The 18,494-nt window shown below is 33.8% G+C and overlaps 3 protein-coding genes across 4 annotated transcripts in view; 2 read left to right on the top strand and 1 right to left on the bottom strand.

Annotated features, from left to right (window-relative positions):
* Positions 1-18,494, top strand: part of LOC130443163 (transcription-associated protein 1) — a 75,034-nt gene that overhangs the window by 7,392 nt on the left and 49,148 nt on the right. The gene's annotated exons all lie outside the window — the stretch shown is intronic.
* The window catches only part of LOC130443335 (NACHT and WD repeat domain-containing protein 2), a 40,717-nt gene that overhangs the window by 7,673 nt on the left and 14,550 nt on the right, over positions 1-18,494 (bottom strand). The window contains exons 13-19 of the mRNA XM_056777904.1: positions 17,960-18,106; positions 15,901-16,006; positions 14,814-14,986; positions 13,457-13,676; positions 12,154-12,366; positions 4,649-4,850; positions 3,580-3,700 (exon numbers count right to left, since the gene is read on the bottom strand). Of these exons, the coding sequence (XP_056633882.1) occupies positions 3,580-3,700; positions 4,649-4,850; positions 12,154-12,366; positions 13,457-13,676; positions 14,814-14,986; positions 15,901-16,006; positions 17,960-18,106 (1,182 nt within the window). The remainder of the gene's footprint in view (positions 1-3,579; positions 3,701-4,648; positions 4,851-12,153; positions 12,367-13,456; positions 13,677-14,813; positions 14,987-15,900; positions 16,007-17,959; positions 18,107-18,494) is intronic.
* On the top strand, positions 183-11,262 carry LOC130443165 (serine/threonine-protein kinase 24-like). Of its 2 annotated transcripts, none has more exons than XM_056777665.1 (2): positions 183-273; positions 9,932-11,262. In XM_056777665.1, exon 2 carries the CDS (start codon positions 9,942-9,944, stop codon positions 11,136-11,138), a length of 1,197 nt encoding a protein of 398 aa, XP_056633643.1. In that variant the 5' UTR covers positions 183-273; positions 9,932-9,941; the 3' UTR covers positions 11,139-11,262. The 2 variants fall into 2 exon arrangements, with proteins under 2 accessions (XP_056633643.1, XP_056633644.1); XM_056777666.1 differs by lacking the exon at positions 183-273 and adding an exon at positions 6,252-6,349.

Raw genomic sequence — 18,494 nt, 5'->3', positions numbered from 1 at the left:
TAATTTTTTAGATAATTTAAATGATATGACATTAAAACATTGTCTACCACAAATTTTCCCTCAAATCAGTTGTTATTTTCTTTTCCATTTGTTTAAAAATAGTTTAATTACCACTCCCCTTTTACTAATAAATGTTATCTCCTGTTTTTATATCAATATATGCAGGTATCTAATTCTTATCAGGATAGATACCGTTATTTGACAAAAAATGATTCTGTGATGTTGTTATTTGGGTAAATTATAAAAATTTTGTTATAAAAACCATACTAAAAGGTAAATAATATTATTTATTTTTCAAAATGGTTTAATAAAATTACAGCGAAACATTTTTTATATACATTATAATGATATTAACATAGCGATAGCTATAATAATTAAAATAACACAAACGAATTGTTGTTACTCAATTAACGTACCGTTATTTAGTTTTTTATTTTTTTTTCTTTATCCACACAACGTTGCTTTCAGTCTGAAATTCTGATTTTTCCAAAATAGATTTGACATAGAAATCTCATGTCGCTAAATCTTGTACGTACGAATGTATGTATAAATTAGGGTGCATCCCCAAGGATCTATTGTACTTGCTATGGCAGTGGAGATGCTCAATGTTTAGAGCTGATCTACAGGGTGTTTCCAGGACTTGATGCAAAAAATTCGGGAGTAGGTAGATAACGTGAAAATAATGCTGTAACTTTTACACTGACAACCTGTACAATCTAAAGATAGCAAAATTAATTTTACAATCGATTTATCAACAAAAAGTTACTCTTTGTTTAACTCGATAAAATTTATGGTTTAAGAGATATGTGGATTTTTAGATCGTTGTAAAAGGAAACGGTTCGCCATAAAGAGACATTCTGAAGAAAATTATCATAAATTGTAATTATTTATTGAAAATACTTACATTTGTTGGAAAACTACTGTTTGATAATGAAGCTGGTTTCACATGAAACGGTTCTGTTAATTCTCATAATTTACATTTATGGGCAGATGAAAATCCTCATGGTACAATTCAAACAAAGAATCAACATCGATTTTGTGTTAATGTGTGGGCAGGAATAGTGGGTAATAATTTAATAGGTCCATATTATTTTGATAATAACCTGAATGGTCAGCGATACTTGGAATTTCTCCGAAATGACTTTTGCATGGCCAACATATTCTCCCGAATTAAATACAACGGATTCATTTTTTTGGGGGGTACCTTAAAAGCTTGGTATATGCAAGTTCAAAGAAATATCATTCGCAGACTCCTGAAATGTGTCTAGGTGCCCACTTAGAACATTTATTTTTAGGGTTCACACCAGCAATGAAAATTTAGTGGTCCAAAAGGACCACCTAAGCTATGATTTAGTGGTCCAATAATATAACGTGGTAGACAAAAGTAAAAAAATTAACGTATGCATGCTACACACACTTTTATACATATTTTTACGGCATATATAAATTCTTTTATGCAAAAACAGCACAGTAAATAATATAAAACATAGGTGTTTTTAAAAATATTTTGAGCGACAAATTTGTCGTCGATGTGTATGATTTTGGCGACATTTCTTGATGATTTGGCGACAATTGTCGCTATGTCGCCATGCTGGCGTGAACCCTATTTATTTTAGTTTTTTTTTGTTTTTATTTGATAATTTGTTGTTAATTTTTCCTTATGTAAGTAATATGATATTCGACGGTATACTTAATACCTCCTGTAAGTTTTTTCAATAAGTACAATTTATGATGTATGTAAATTATGAGAATTAACAGAACCGTTTCATGTGAAACCAGCTTCATTATCAAACAGTAGTTTTCCAACAAATGTAAGTATTTTCAATAAATAATTACAATTTATGATAATTTTCTTCAGAATGTCTCTTTATGGCAAACGGTTTTCTTGGTATGTACGAGTTGAATCGATATGTATATGGGAAAGTACTGCGACGAAGTGTTCTGAGAATTTGCTTGCATGGGTTTTACGAAATGCCCGTTTCATCTAAAATAATTTCATTTTTCTGAAACTTCCGGTTATACTGGAAGTGGACCCAAACTTCGTCATTTTAAACGGAATGCTATGGTTTTTATTAAATTTTTGGAATCCACGCGAAATTTCAATATAACTTTATGTAAGGCATCGTATGTCTAAAGTCCGTAATTTTTTAATTATTTCACATTTTCGAAATTTATGGACGCAACCAGCTTTCCACAAAAAAAATTATATTTCTAACTTTAAATGAGACAGGTCTAATATTTTTGGGATTTGGGCAAATAACACACATTAAAAACTATGAAAATTTCAGTTTTTTCAAGTTTCTACAAAAACCGTTAATTTGAGATATATGAATTTACTAACGAACTAATTTAAAGCGCAAAATCCAATGGTAAAGAGAAAAATGGGTGCTGCGATTTGAAAATATTAAGTTTTCGAAGTTTTTAGACAGCGAAATTCGGCACCAGCTTCTGAACACCCTATATAAATTTTTTCCAAGATTTTCACAGATTTTGAAAGCTGTAAGTGTTATTTGCCCAAAAATATTAGACCTGACTCACTTTAACTTAGAAATATAATTTTTTTGGTGGAGGGCTACATGTGTCCAAAAATTTCGAAAATGTGTAATAATTAAAAAATGGTGGACCTTAGGCATACGATACCTTATATAAAGTTGTATTGAAATTTTGCGTAGATTCCAAAAATTTAATAAAAATCATAACATTCCGTTTAAAATAACGAAGTTTGGGTTCACCAGTACTTTCCCATATACATATCGATTCAGCTCTTCATGAAGGACCCTGTACAACGATCTAAAAATCTACATATCTCCTAAATCATTAATTTTATCGAGTTAAACAAAGAGTACGTTTTTGTTGCAAAATCGATGAAATATTCATTTGGTTTGTACAGGTTGTCCCTGTAAAAGTTACGGATTGTTAACCATTGGGCATGAGCCGCCCCTGGCCTTCAGATAGTAGTGCAGAATTATATATTTCATCAAACATACATGGACAGACGTAATCATCCATTAAAAATTCATAATGTTCGGATATATATAATTAGAAAATATACATAAGTACAAGTTCTGGTTTTGCATCTTTAAATGCCTGTAACTCAGAAACGAATATTCTCGTATGAGAATTTTTTTATATCACAGCATTATTTTCACGTCATCTACTCTCGAATTGTTTGCATGAAGTTCCGGAACACTCTGTATATCATTCAGTGCCAGGTCCTGCTAATATGGCTGTCTGATTGGAATACACTTTTTCGTGTGTAGGGTACCATCTTAGGTTAAACGAAACAATTTTTTTGTTAGTGTAGAGACTAATCGAACTTTTCAAAATAGTAATTGGTAGATGAAAGATTCACTATTGTGAGGTAATACTAAAAAGACAATTGTGGTTAAACATGTTTTTACTTCGTCTTGGTTGATTATATATGTTTCAGCAAGTTTTTTTGTAAAATATCATCGATTTATATTTTTAGTTCAGGTTTTTGTCAATATTTATTTGTTAGAAGATTAAACATCACTGATTTATGATGATGGAAAAAATATTTCACTGTAATTAAAATGAAGAAGGAAAAATGAAAATTACCTATGAAATTCCAAGCATTCATAGTATTCTTTCGAATGCAAAAGTAAAGACATTCTTTCATCCTCCAAATCTCCTTTCCAGAACAATATACGATATTCTTCTTTATTATCAAATTCCATGTCTAAACAGATTTATTAAAAAACATTATGCTAAAACCTATTTTCGAAAAAGGGGGACATTTTGTAAATTAATAGTTCTGTTCTTAGAGTTATTAATTATTCAGGCGAAATAACTATTTGATTCTATTAACGCAGCGGTCATTCACCTTGATTTAAGGTTAAGGTTTTCGCCATATATAGAGGGACAAGTGGCAAATTCCTAAAGCACCTAGTGTAATTTCTAGGAAAGAAGACAATGCAGTCAAAAGCCTCAATCGACAATCCTATCGTTCTGTGATGTCCAGAGCTTCTGATTCAATGACCCATTGAAACATTTTTTAATCACTAGACCAGTGTCACGTTATCAACTCGACCTCTTTCAAAGACATTTAATTAGGACACGTCGAAATTCTACGCGTCTAGATACTTTGATTTGTCCCCGATATAAAAGGATTTCCATTTCCGCTCCTGTTGACCTCTACACCAGAGCAGTCGGCTACGACGATGTTAAGCTGTAAGAAAAAGCACCTAGAGCAGTTGGTAGGAAAGAAGACAATGCAGTCAAAAGCCTCAATCGACAATCCTATCCTTCTGTGATGTCCAGAGCTTCTGATTCAATGACCCATTGAAACATTTTTTAATCACTAGACCAGTGTCACGTTATCAACTCGACCTCTTTCAAAGACATTTAATTAGGACACGTCGAAATTCTACGCGTCTAGATACTTTGATTTGTCCCCGATATAAAAGGATTTCCATTTCCGCTCCTGTTGACCTCTACACCAGAGCAGTCGGCTACGACGATGTTAAGCTGTAAGAAAAAGCACCTAGAGCAGTTGGTAGGAAAGAAGACAATGCAGTCAAAAGCCTCAATCGACAATCCTATCCTTCTGTGATGTCCAGAGCTTCTGATTCAATGACCTATTGAAACATTTTTTAATCAGATTAAAAAAATTGATTGTGATACATACGTAATATATCCCAATCGGACATATCTAACGGCGAACTGTATTCTTCTTGGCGGGTTCCTCTCATGTCATATTTAATCCAAGTATCTTTGCCATAAATGTATAAATTGTGATTTAATAAAAAAATTCCCGTGACTGCCGTTTGATCTGGTAAAGGATTGTCTATGACGACGAATTCGCTTGAAAGCATATTCAGCAATACTGTCTAAAAAATAGACAACAAAAATTTTAGGCATTCTAAACTTTTGTTGCTCAAGCGGTACATAGAATTAACGCGACCATAATATAAATGTCAAAGATAGTTCAACTTGTTGAGAAACTGTAATGACGCACAAAATGATCGCGCTCTTGACGTCGAAGTTAACCTACTTTTTACGAGTTGAACGTCAAAAACATAACCTCTCTTCTCTAGTGTAGTTGTAGTTGCCGATACCACGAAAACTGACTTTTCTGAGTGAAAAATTAAAATTTAGTAGAATATAGGGAATCATTTTCCCATTTGAAAATTTCATGACGAGAACTGGTGATCAACTACCTGATCTAATTGACAATCAGGTTTTTTTATTGAATGTTTTCTCAAGTCTCTGCTCAATAAGTTCGAAAGTTGATCATAGAAACCTCGATTCATGCATCTATGTTTAGAAAATTTATCTGCATCTATTTCGTTCATTTTAATATATGTCATAGTAAATTTCTTCACTTTTCTTAGATCTTTTGATATATTTTGTTCTTGATTTTAGGTCTCTTCTGTTTCAAAACTAGTCTTTTTAGTAATTTCTGGAAGATAAAATTATTAAAAAGACTAGTTTTGAAACAGAAGACACCTAAAATCAAGAACATTTAGATGCATTACTTTTATAGTAAATTAACTACAGATATTTCTGTTCAAGTTGAGGGGTCTCTCCCAACAATGCCGTGTCAAACGTCGCTTTATATAAGCTGGAGGGAGATGGCGAAGCTCTAAAATGCCTTGCACCTCATTAACTTTGCAATAATACTTTATTCAAGCAATTTCTCAATAAGGTTTATACGTCTAATATCTTGGCAGCTCAGTTTTTCATTGCATTCTTTCTTTCTCATGCCTTTACTTTATTTAAAATATTTAAATATTGCTCGGTAGTCAATACGCTGGTAAAATTATTACCACTATTTTTTCAATCAACTTAATGAGTTTTTTTAAAAGCATGCTTATCAACTAAATGTTGATCAGCCTCCATTGTTACAATAAATAATTTACTTACTACAAATTTTGTATGAATAATGCAAAAATCACTAGCAAACTTCTCGTTAGCTCTAATTTAAGGTTAGGTTGCTTGTTTACAATTCGATAGGCAACGGTTTATTCAATGGAGGTGTGTATTTCGCGATATGGCCAAATTAAGATAGTCAAAAGGCGAATTTCGGCATCTGGCATGTTTAGTATGGGCATATGGCGATATGTCCAATTATTTTGCCATCTGTATCCCAACATTATAACATTAGGTTAACTAGCGAACCAGCGGGATGTTGGCGTACATTCTGTGCACCGCTGCGCTGTAGAGTTAAGTGACATGTCAATTTATCAAAATGACAGCTGTCAGTAGTCAAAGTCAAAATGAATCCTTATATAAATTAATGTTTATCTTCATCTCTCACCAAAATTATTAGGTCCTTGTAAAGCATCCAAAAGAACGTATGACTTTAATTTAGAGACATGTGTTATACGTAAGTATGTGTTTAAACTCCAATTGTATTGATTTATGTTCAGGGGAGATTCGGATGGAGATAAATTTGTTTTATTATGAGCTGATCAAAATATAAATATAATGAATGAATCATAATGATATTAGTTCGGGGAAGTTAGGAAATCATCATAGGTATATTATGCCTCTAATTGAAAACATATCGACTCACGATAATTTTTCTAAATTCTCTTATAAGTTCCGCACTTTCATTTTAGCTCGTTCAAAAATAGTGGAAATCAAAATTGTGCCTTATAATATGAGTATTTCCAATCGTTAATTCCATGACAATTTGGAAATTTGTTTATTTATACGGCAAGTTTAATACGGAAATATAAAGAAAATGTTGATGTTTTCCAATTTTGCAAATTCAAAACTTCTTTTCAATATCTGTTATCTCATGTTTGATAAACAATATGAAAAATTTTATCAAAATTTCAGTCACATTTCTTTAACTTCGCTCGCATCGAATTCATTAAATAAGTATCAGAAATCATTATAATAGAAAAGAACGAATTCTGTAGCTATATTAGAACCTGAGATATAGATCGTTGAATGTAGAAAAATTGCCAAAAACCTACAAAAATCCATAACTCCGCATTGAATGTCCGCGCCTAGCTCCTCTCCAACTCAACCGATTTAAGTGTTCAAAAACTCAAAAGAAAGAAGGTGTTTCAGCGAGTGTTCTTAAACCAAAACGAAGTCTCTATCTTGAATATAACCTGAGATATTGAGGATAGAACGTGTGTATGCGAAAAACTCCCAGGGGGAAATCGCATTTGAGTATAACTTGGGAATGGTGAAAATTAGATGAAATCCGATGGTTGATGGCTGATCTGTGCATCAATACCTTTCATTGAAAAAAAAAAATTAAGCAAATCGGTTGGGTAGAACGCCTGAACGGACTCGGAATGGAAATCATCAATTTTTTTAATATATAAGATATTATACCATAAGGGATGAAAATTCAACTTTCTGCCCGTGTAGTGTATACAATTTTTCTTCATACCTCGGTCGAAGGTACGTTCTTTTTTGCAGGGATGAAAGTTAAACATTTACTTTCGCCTCGGGCATTATGACGCGCAGGGCCTAAGACTTTCGTCTCTTGAAGATTTTCCGTTGGAACATTGATGTTAGATATATTTTCGTTTCATGCCAAAAAAAACTGCCCTTTTCAAACATATCAGTGGTGCAATGACAATTAAAAAAATAAATAATTCACAGATTAGATTTAGTAACCTATCGATTCAATCCCGAACTAAAATAGAGGGTGTCCCATAAATAATGTCGATATCTAATTTTCATTTTGTTTATCAAATAATCATACAAACAAAGTCTTACTATTCGCAGTATCGCCCATCATATTGTATGGTTTCAACCCAACGTTTAGCGAGATTTTTGAGACTTTGGTAAAACCGTTCTTTGGCCTCGGATGCAAAAAATTGTCGTACTGCATTTCCAACATTTCCAGTGGATTCAAATTTGTTTAGTTTTGGCATTTATTTGGTACCATTCCTTTTTTATGAAATTCCAACGATGTTAAGTGGAAGTAGGACACTGATTCTGACTTCCCTGATCAATTTGTCCCACAATAACTCAATCGGGCTGAGGTAGAACAACTATGATGGCCAAATCATAACTTTCAGTACATTCTTTCTTTCACATGCTTCTTGCATAGTTTAGAGGAATGCTTGAGAACCTCGTCATGCTGAAAGCAATTATCTGCTGTTCATACGCTGGCCAGAACATACTACATTTTCCATTAATATTTTTTACAGCCTTTTCAATTTGTACCAGTCCCCTTCATCCAAAACTTCCCTAAACTTTCATCGAACCTCCGATTGTGTTTTACAGTCGGGATTAGACATAGATCTAACATCCGGTATAGTTTATTAGTTATTGTTTATTAGTTAGTTTATAGTAAAACTTTTACTCATCACTCGATAAAACTCTTCCACTCTTCATACGTTCATTTTGTTCTTTAGCCAACAGCAACCTCTTAATTTTATTCAGACGTGTCAAATAAAGTTTCCTCACTGCTAACCTTCCAAAACGGCCAGATTATCTCAATCTCCTTTTCACTGTGGAAGTAATCAAAGGCAGATTCCTAGATTTAATGATCTGAGCTGTGATCTTTGGACCCGTGAATCGTGGATCACGTTTACCGATTAATACAATACGTTTATCTTCAGCGGTTGTGATTTTCCGAGAAAACTTTGAAGTTTTCTATTACCAAAGCTCTTGGTGAACGCATATTTATCACGTTGTAGTTCATGGAGGCAATGGTTCGATTACTTTTGCCTAGACGCACGAGTACGATTTCCGTGGCGCCTGGATTTGACTATGCCATTTTGTAAATCGACCCAAAATAAGTCGAAAATGAAGAATCGATCGATATCTCGCTTCGTTTTCGAGATATCGATACTTGAAGTTGGAAAAATTTATTTTTGTTTAATATTTGTATATATCAACCTAACCTAACCTTCTCGTGGTGTTCTTTGAGCGTAAAAAGTTCAAAAATCGTGAATTTTTTACAGCCAAATTTGTCTAAAAAAATTTTCTTCGTGTGAGAATTATTTTAGTTTTATTTTATTATTTTTTTTTTCTTATGGGGGGCTTCGCCCCCCTGGCAAATCATTTGAAACGAAGTATCGAACGCAATCTGTTCAATAAAGCGACTTTTGAACTAAGGTTTGATTGTAACTTCAAGTATCGATATCTCGAAAACGAAGCAAGATATTAAAAAATTTCATTCTTCATTTTCGATTTATTTTGGCCTAATTAAGCCTAATCCTGATAAATCGCGGCGCCACGGAAATCGTACTTTCCCCTGCCTAGACCATTAAGACTTGCGATTAATGCACTAGTTTCAACTGATAATTTTCTGAATTAGAATCAAAGAAAAAAGGAAATGAATATGGTGGAAAGCATTTACTTAATATATTATCCCTGGATGACAGTACTGGTCATTATCGGCGCCGCAACCTTCAACAAAATCAAATGTCATCAATTAGAAATGCGACGTACAGACTGAGCATCGATGCACAACGCATGTCGCTCAAATTTGCGACAACACAAGATGTCAGATGTGAACTCACCTTAATAAGACCATTATTTTTAGGTCTAAGGGATTCGATAATGGGCTGGTACTTGGTTTCCTATTACTTCCCTTGTAACTTCAATATCCCAGGCAAGTGAACGACCTGAACACGAACAAACTTCAAGCGTCATACTGCATTATTGAAACCATTAAACCAATTCTGAGCCGTTTGCTCATTAACTATATTTTTCCTTTCAATTTCACATGTTTGCTGCTATAAACTTCTTTTAATGATCGTACGTCGATATGTTTTGGATTAAGGTCAAAGGGAAAAGTTGATGTTTTGATTTAATGACAGGATTTAATATTGATGACTTTTGTACTGACGTTACCTGACAGATTGTCATCGTCACTAGTATGTCGTGTTTACTTTTCTCATTAACAAATATTTCAAGCATAATTTTGGTTTTTCCTTCCGAATTAATGATCATTAAAAATGAAAATTATATAGAAATGTCCTTGTAGGTAAAATAAGATGTCTGCTGCGAGATCGGATAATTTCGAAGAACTACTTATAAAACACGAACTTGTCGGTCGGGGTTCTTTCGGTGAAGTTTTTAAAGGTATTGATAGAAGAACAAATAAACTCGTAGCAATAAAAATAATAGATCTAGAAAAAGCTCAGGACGAAATAGATGATATTCAACAAGAAATAAGGATCCTATCGCAATGCGACAGTCCTTTCATAACGCAATATTACGGATCCTTTTTAAAAGATTCTAAATTGTGGATAATTATGGAATATTTAGGAGGCGGTTCGGCTTTAGATCTGATGAAAGCGGGAACCTTCGAAGAAACTCACATATCTATAATTCTTCGTGAAGTTTTATTTGGTTTAGATTACCTACACGGTGAAAGGAAGTTACATCGAGATGTTAAAGCCGCTAATATTCTTTTAAGTGAAAACGGCGATGTAAAATTAGCCGATTTCGGTGTAGCCGGGCAATTAACTCATACGATGGGTAAAAGAAACACTTTCACCGGCACCCCGTTTTGGATGGCACCAGAAGTTATTAAACAAAGCTCTTACGATTATAAAGCTGATATCTGGAGTTTGGGCATAACTGCTATAGAATTGGCTACCGGAGAACCTCCGAACTCCAAACTACATCCCATGAAAGTTCTTAGGATTATAACGCAAAATAACGCTCCCAAACTCGAAGGGGACTTTAGTAAACCGTTTAAAGATTTTGTCGAAAGTTGTTTGAATAAAAAACCTGAACATAGACCACCGGCGAAAGAACTACTAAAAACGTCGTTTATAAAAAAAGCCAAGAGGAATTATATTTTAGTTGATCTGATAGATAAATATGTTAAATGGAAAATGGAGCAAGTCGAAAAAATTAGTACAACATTCAACGAAGATATATACAGCACAACGTCCACGATGCCCGATTGGAATTTAACCGTCAAAGAAAGCGACGAAGAATTAAAAACTACATTTAATAACGATGTAGAAGTTCGTAGAAATAATATTTTTAATACTATATGCAATATTGCAAATAATTTGAAAGGTGGAAAAGAAGAAATAAGCGATGCATTCAAAGATGCCGAAGATACCTGCCCCGGTATTACTGATAGTTTTGTTAATGAGATGATTAAGAAATTGATGCCGTCTATATCGGACCACAGATTAGAAGAAGTCATGGACAAGTTGAAAATTATCCAATGAATCGAAATTTTTAATATTTATTTTCATTGTGCTATATTTTTTGGAAATATACAAAGCAAACTGTTGTTATTTTCAATTTTCTCTATAATAACGAGCCAACCATTAACGAATTACCAACAAAAGCAAATGTCTGGTCTGGAAATGAGATTAATTTATCACTTTATAAATTTTGATCTTTCTTTAATATAGACTGGGAAGGGGAGTATGAGTAGTAACACAAAAATAAAGGTTACTTTCCCAATAAGCCTAAATATCGACGTCATAATGTTCCAAGTTCACACGCAGCTGAGCAGCTCAGAAAACGCTCTAGAGATTTTACAGATAGAGTCAACAAGCTAGACTGATAGAGAAATAGAGGGCCAGAGGTTAACACAAACATAAATTAGATGTATATACACTACCGGTCAAAAATTTACGCCCACCCCGTAATCCATTCCTCATATTTCAAAATAATACACTCCAACAACTCTCAAATTTTGAAGGGAAGATCGGAACGGTGTCTAATAGTGTCCGTTATTTTTTTATACGAGCTCATGTTTATATTTTTTTTCGGTGAGTGGGCTACTAGGCAATAGAGTCTGTTAATAGAGCATTGTAACCTCAATAGATATCTAAAACTAGTGGGATTGACAGAGGACTTTGTGTAAATTCTGTCCCTGGTAAAACTAAGTGAAGGATTCGATCTCTAAGCTAATAGGCTTAATAACGAAGTTGGAAAATTTAATCAAATTTCAGTGGACCACCAAAATTCGCCTTAATCGCTTGAGAGGTGTTTCTTTTATCATAGTCTTAATCTCTCAATGCCAAAAACGTAGGCTGCCAGCACGTACCTTATCACCAAACGATATCAGTCTTTTAAACTCGTCATATTAGCGAAACAGTTGCTCGTGAAGGACTTACATCACCTAATGCTAGTAGCAACCGTACAAGATTTTGTTGTTCACTTAAACACACCTTGAAATCATAGTAGACCTTAGCGCGCCCGTGTGCTTTTGGTATTATTTAAATTTTTTACCTGATTGTTGTTGGTATATGCGGCGGCCCATTTGTTGTCAGGACTAAGTACCAAATGTTGCATAATCCCTTCGATATTAGGATTAACGTCTCTTGTTAAATCACTCGTAGATAAATCCCATGTTATGAACCTGTTTGATACAGATACTACGTATCTATAATCGGACGTTAAACATATAGAAAATACCGCAAACTGATGACCTTCTAAAGAATACTAAAAAAATGTATGTATAAATATAAGCGTTTTCGTAGTGGGATTGTGGTAAAATTAAACATCAAAGTGTACTAACTCTAATATATTTTCGAATATTTATGAATTCATCATCTGGGAATTAATTTAAGTTAAAAAGTAATTAATATATTAGAGTTAGTACACTTGGTGTTTGATTTTGTCACAATCCCACTAAGAAAACGTTTATAATCTAGCTACCAAAGACTTCGTTCCAATTCATGTATAAATATATGAGATGTGTTATATACAAACGGAAAAACTTCTATAGTATGAAGCTATGCTTGGAAACGAAATTATATCTGTAGTCATCGACTACATGTTGTAAATTAATAGAATAAAAATAATCTGTGTTATACAACTGCAACAGATAAACTTAACACGGAAGAGGCTACAGAACTAGAAACGGTAAGCTCTCGCCAAATATGACGGAAGCCACTCAAAAAGAGACAGACATGGAAATTCCTTAGAGGGGCTTCGTCCAGAAGTTTGTTCCTCGGCCTCTGACTGACGATCAAAAGGAAGATTGAAACATGTTTTTGAAAAACTGATCCAGATGTTCTAAACAAGGTCATTACTTGTGATGGCTTTGACCCATAATCTAAGTTATAATCGAGGGTGTAGTTTACGCTCCCCCCAAATCAGAACTTCGATCAATCCTTTTATTCGGATGTGAGCGGAAGATTGGGCAACAGTGTTGCCAAAAAAGACCCGATTTGTGCAGATTTAGAACTGGTTCTTCCAACAAGACAATGCACTATCTCGATTCAACAGTTTTTGGCTATAAATGGTAGGGTTACGTCGTCCCACGCACTTAATTCGCCTGAAGTGTGAATTTATTATTTTCACGCATCGAAAAAAGGCACGAAACAAATTCGATTCCAGATTATACAAATGAATACGAAAAATGTTTCGCACAGTGGTCAACCAAACGCATAGTTTGAAGGAGATAAAGTTGTTTGGTGAAAAAATGTATTTCAAATATTTTTTTAAAAAACAATTCCGGATTTTTTTCGTTTTCTATTTGTATAAAACTTTTTGAGCTTTACATATTTTAGAGTATTATATTGCTTACTTTCAAAGGTCCTCCAGGTGTATGTAAACAATGATATAGTGGTAATAAAGCGCAGTGCATGGGGCCCTTAAGATCGCAATAATTTAGGAGCATTTTTATGTTAGGATTGTTGCTCACTTCTGGTAGAAGCCTTCCAATTAATTGTGGCGCTAACATATTCGGATATTGTCCTAGTACAGCACCTCCTAATCTCAACGCATCTGCCACCAGCATTAGCTCTCTAAAAAAATCGAACATCTCATGATAGACACAAATCGTATTTGTTCATGTCTGACCGATTTTGAAAATGGTTTAAATTGAAAATTAATCAAAAGTTTTAGTATTTATATTAATCACCGCGCTTACTCGGCACGAATCATTTTGATACAGAAACTTAATTCTCTCGAATTCGGTCTTCAACTGTAGACACGCTTCAACAGATACCGACAGTCTATACATTATAGGTGATAATATGACGTGATAATAATTGTTTTGATTTATAAATGGACCAGTAACTATAAGTTGTAGTGCTCGAGAATGACGAGCCTTGGTAGCTGATTCCATAGGCTTGCACTTCTCCAAAGAAATGAGTCACGATAAATTGAAGTTATGGACATTTGCAATAGAACTCGGTGTTTATGAGCCACGTCTATCTGTCTAGTAGATTTATTCATATATAGAATTATGCTAGACAGCTCGGAAGAGTACCTGTCTTGGTGGTATCGCTAAAACGGAGTCAAATCGGCGACATTTCTTCTATGTTCTAAGGCGATCCAACTCTGGATCGCCTATAAGTCGCACTTCTCTTTTCTGTATTGAGTCTAGCATCTTGAAGGTATTCTTGGGAGCCGAGCTCCAAATGTGCGAGCAATATTCCAAAGATGCACGAATCTGGACCTTGTCGAGGATTAGAAGCTGTTGCTGACTATATAGCTTTTTGGTTTTGAACAGGGCAATTTTTTGTGAAGCTGCCTTGGCTAAATCGGTTACGTGGCTATGCCAGGACATATTGTTTCGAATATCAACATCCGAAAAAGCAAATTTGCGGTAATGGTGATATTTTAAGTCCAAACAGGACCAAATCCTGAACTGCAGTGACAGCCTTTTTTGTAAAAATAGCAGACTGCATTAAACTCAGAGTGCTTCCATCCCGTTGCAGAATTTTTTCAATATCGGTATTGATGGTAGTGATCTGTTGTTGCCTTCGGATTTGGGTGAAGCTATAGATCGGGTTTGCAGCTTTGTTGATGTACAGAAGTAAGAGAGAGTAAGTGACAAGATGCAACTATTAAGAGAAAATATTTAATTGCAATCATCTTCTACATAGTTATGAGTTATGATCTAATTGCCACAATACGTACATATTTTGAGATCGTACCTTTTCGATTCTTTATCTTCTATAAACACGCAAGCGTCCTCGTAATCGACAAGTACAGATTGTAGTGGACAACTCGAAAGTTTGGCATGTAACCATTCGTAATTGAATAATACATTATCGTACAAATCTTTAAAACGTCTCGATCTAACGAGATGAAATGGTAGCTCTCCAAACTGAAATAAAAATTTTAATTATACGAGGTCTAACAAATAAAGAAACTGTTTTTGTTACGTCTACGGTAATCTTGGAACAATGGAACTTCCCTCTCAGTTCTGTGTTTTATACATGTGCTGTTGGTGATGAAATTTTTTTTAAATTAGGCGTTTCAGTTACTGGAACTTGAGTTAAGAGGATCGTGAAAGCGTGGTAGGCAAAACGCCATGAGGAAAACCGGTCGAGGTACAGAGAGACACGAGACGCGCTTTAATCCACCAATATCTTCCGTTAACGGTTCGAATGATACCAGACAAAGTAAAATCAACATCGAAATTGTTAGGAAGATTTTAACTTGTTATAAGGAAGGTTCGTGGTAAAAAATTTCAGAAAAACAAAAACTAAAATCTTAAAAGACTGTTTGGAACAAGCAGAAAGTGATCCTAACCGTCCCGAGTCAAGCCAAGCAAATCCTTATCAGGTTATTTGCCAGTTACGGAGGGCCCATCAGAAGTTCGTTTCACCTGGATAAAATTTGAATCAGAAGTGGCGAAGTATTTGATATACTTCAACAGACATCACGAATAATTGCGTGCTTTATCAAGAGACTGTCCTAGTGTGGTGGAATTTTTAGCTTCTAGAAAGATTTTAGTGTTACCACAGAAATTCTAATCGCCGCATCTAACGCTCTATGACTTCTTTCTCTCCAAAATCACGAACTTTATAAAAGTAACGCATTTTGAATCTATTGGGGACATCCAAACCCTTGTGTCGATTTGACAGAATTGGTACAACGCTTGGGAAAATTGCTGCCGGTATCTTAGTGCGGTAAGAAGTTGCTTTGGGATCATATAATGAATCATGCTTAGATCATCATTCTTATTACTTCAATATTCAAACTATGTAGATAGTAATACCAAAAAAATTTACTTACTTTTCGTAGATTATATCGTGATACTTTACCGTCTTTTGAATAAAATACTAACGGCTGAACTGGTACTTTCCTGTCAGCTACGCCTTCTTTATCTGTTAAATTGAATCTAAAAGAATTAAAGTTTAAACAAAAAAGTTAATCATCATGTTAATAACATCATCATCATCAAGCCTTTCAATCCCATGTGGATTATGGCTATCGCCTTTGGCGCTTTAAATCCTTTTTTTTTGAGGCGGATTACTCCTCGTTTTCTGATTTTTATTTTTTTATAGTTTGTCGTTTGTTTTGGCTGCTTTTGTTATTATTTTCCATTCTTTTCAGTTCCGGCATTTGCTTTCCAATTTTTCTATATTGAGTGCTCTTATGTTAATAACATGAACAACTATATAACAAATAACAAATTTAACTTTACTTTTTAAGTATCTTACTTATTAGAATTGATTTAGATCAGTATCAAAACAAGAACAGGAATGTGTAAGTCCACAAAAATCATGTGGATTATACAAATAATTCAACTTACTTTTCATATAACAAGGAAATAAAGTAAGCCTAATATTAAAGTGATGCATTGTTAAGGATTGAAAATAGATAAAAATATTTGAAAGAAAGAAAAATTTCCTTGGACAAAACCTATAGCCTGTTTTTAAACTAGGAGGACTGAGTTGAGTTGAATTTAAGTTGGTAATTCTGAAGATTTCCGATTGGTCACATCGCAGTAATTAATTTCTTTCTTGCGTTCTTGTTTTTCTTTTATAGAAATATAAAAACAGTTCTTGTCAAGATTAATTTGAAAATGGACTTAGATAATATTCAAACTACTAGCAGACATCATTCGGCCACCCTTTCAACAGAGGAGCTCTGTATTTGTTGTTCCTTAATTCTGAATTATTTACATTTCATCAGAAATGACTGAGATCTTATCATTGTTTTAAAATTTGTTCCACCAATAAAAACAAAACTTTTCAACACTTCATGTGCCACCACATTTGACAACTGTTATTAAACTTCTTACAAACGTACTTACTGACTTTGAAATTCTTCGAACTTTCCAGTGCGTAAAACTTTACGCATTAGTACGTAAAAAAAACATACATTCAGTAAAGTTATTATTAATGTCTGCGTAGCGTAGTGGCTAGAGTACATGCGGGAGGTCCCAGGTTCAAGTCAGACTCAATATCAATATTGTTAATAATTGTTTTCGTTTGTTGTTTTGTTAATTTGTTCCAATCTTGATTAAAATGTTCAGAAATATTGATAAAATTTTCGCAAAATTGTATGGAATTCTTGTGTAAAGGCCTTTTTTCGACTCATGTGATTGTCGCATCAGCCGATCTGTGTCTTTATTAGGTTAATTATTATTTAGTTTGGGGTTAAATATTTTCGGAATGTACAATTTTAGTATGACTAGTATTTTATGTCGTCGCGTCCAATCTATTAACGTTTTTAGTGATTTCTAGTGGTGTGATTCAGGTTTCCTAGTTAAAAACAGGGTATAGCTGAGAGTAATTAAAAAAAATTAACAGTTCAACGTATCAAATATTGAAGAATAAAAGGAATATAAGAAAAATTAGAAGAGTGAGGTGACATTGTTTTATGTTCAACTCCAGTTTGTTTGTCTGAACAGGGATTTTTCGAAAATCGTGGCAAGTACTTCCGATTTGTTTAAAAACACACCGGCAAAAACTCAACGAAATATGTAATACATTTTCTCTTATCCTTTGACCGATGTTAACATTTTTTTAAGAATGTAATTGTTTAGATTCCTTCATCACTTTATATATACAGGGGTGAACACGGGGAATGAGAAGTAAGTTTTTAATCAGAAGACCTTGTGAATAGACGAAAATTTTTACGAAAACTATTCATTATCTCATCGTTTTTGAATATTTTGATTGAAATTATGTTACCAAATGAAATTGGCGTTGAGATCTTGCTATACAAAACATAAATTTCTCGTTCTACAAGATTTACACAATTACAATAATAATTATTTGTCTATGTAATATAATTACTGTGGAAAACAAGAGTTTCGATAAAAAACGAAGTAGTAAGTAGTCACCTGTGTCGTTGAATTTCGGTATATTTAAACGGTTTCGGTTTACCTCCGCCCCATATTCCCAAAAAATAATCAGCTATCATAGAGTGGAAATAAAATGCCATGTTCATGTTTTTGAAATATCTCTCTTTGGCAGTATCACGAAATTGTCTAAAAATATATGAAAAAACAACGTCAAATTGTGTTTTGGATGCAACGGATGCAGGAACGAAGAGCGTGCGTCCAATATTTGACATTTACATTGTTGCAATATTCACTGCAGGCCAAAAGTTTCAGAGCACCTTAATCAAAGTAGGAAAATTGAATGAAACTTCAATAAAACATTAATTGTTTAATTAAACTTTTAAATCATCCAATAAAACACTTTTTCATTATCAATATACTTAAAAAGCGTAAAGAAATATATGCTAGAAAAGGCTATAGTTAGCTAAACTGATTTTTCATCAAAAAATCCTCTTTCTGTCATGCTATTCCCACTTTAACGTTCTTTCATCGCTACGTAACGGTTTAACCCCAAAGCTCAGATAGCGGATTGCCT

The sequence above is a fragment of the Diorhabda sublineata genome, chromosome 4 (genome assembly GCF_026230105.1).
Source record: "Diorhabda sublineata isolate icDioSubl1.1 chromosome 4, icDioSubl1.1, whole genome shotgun sequence".
Taxonomy (NCBI): Eukaryota; Metazoa; Arthropoda; class Insecta; order Coleoptera; family Chrysomelidae; genus Diorhabda; species Diorhabda sublineata.
This window is presented reverse-complemented; position numbering and strand designations above follow the sequence as displayed.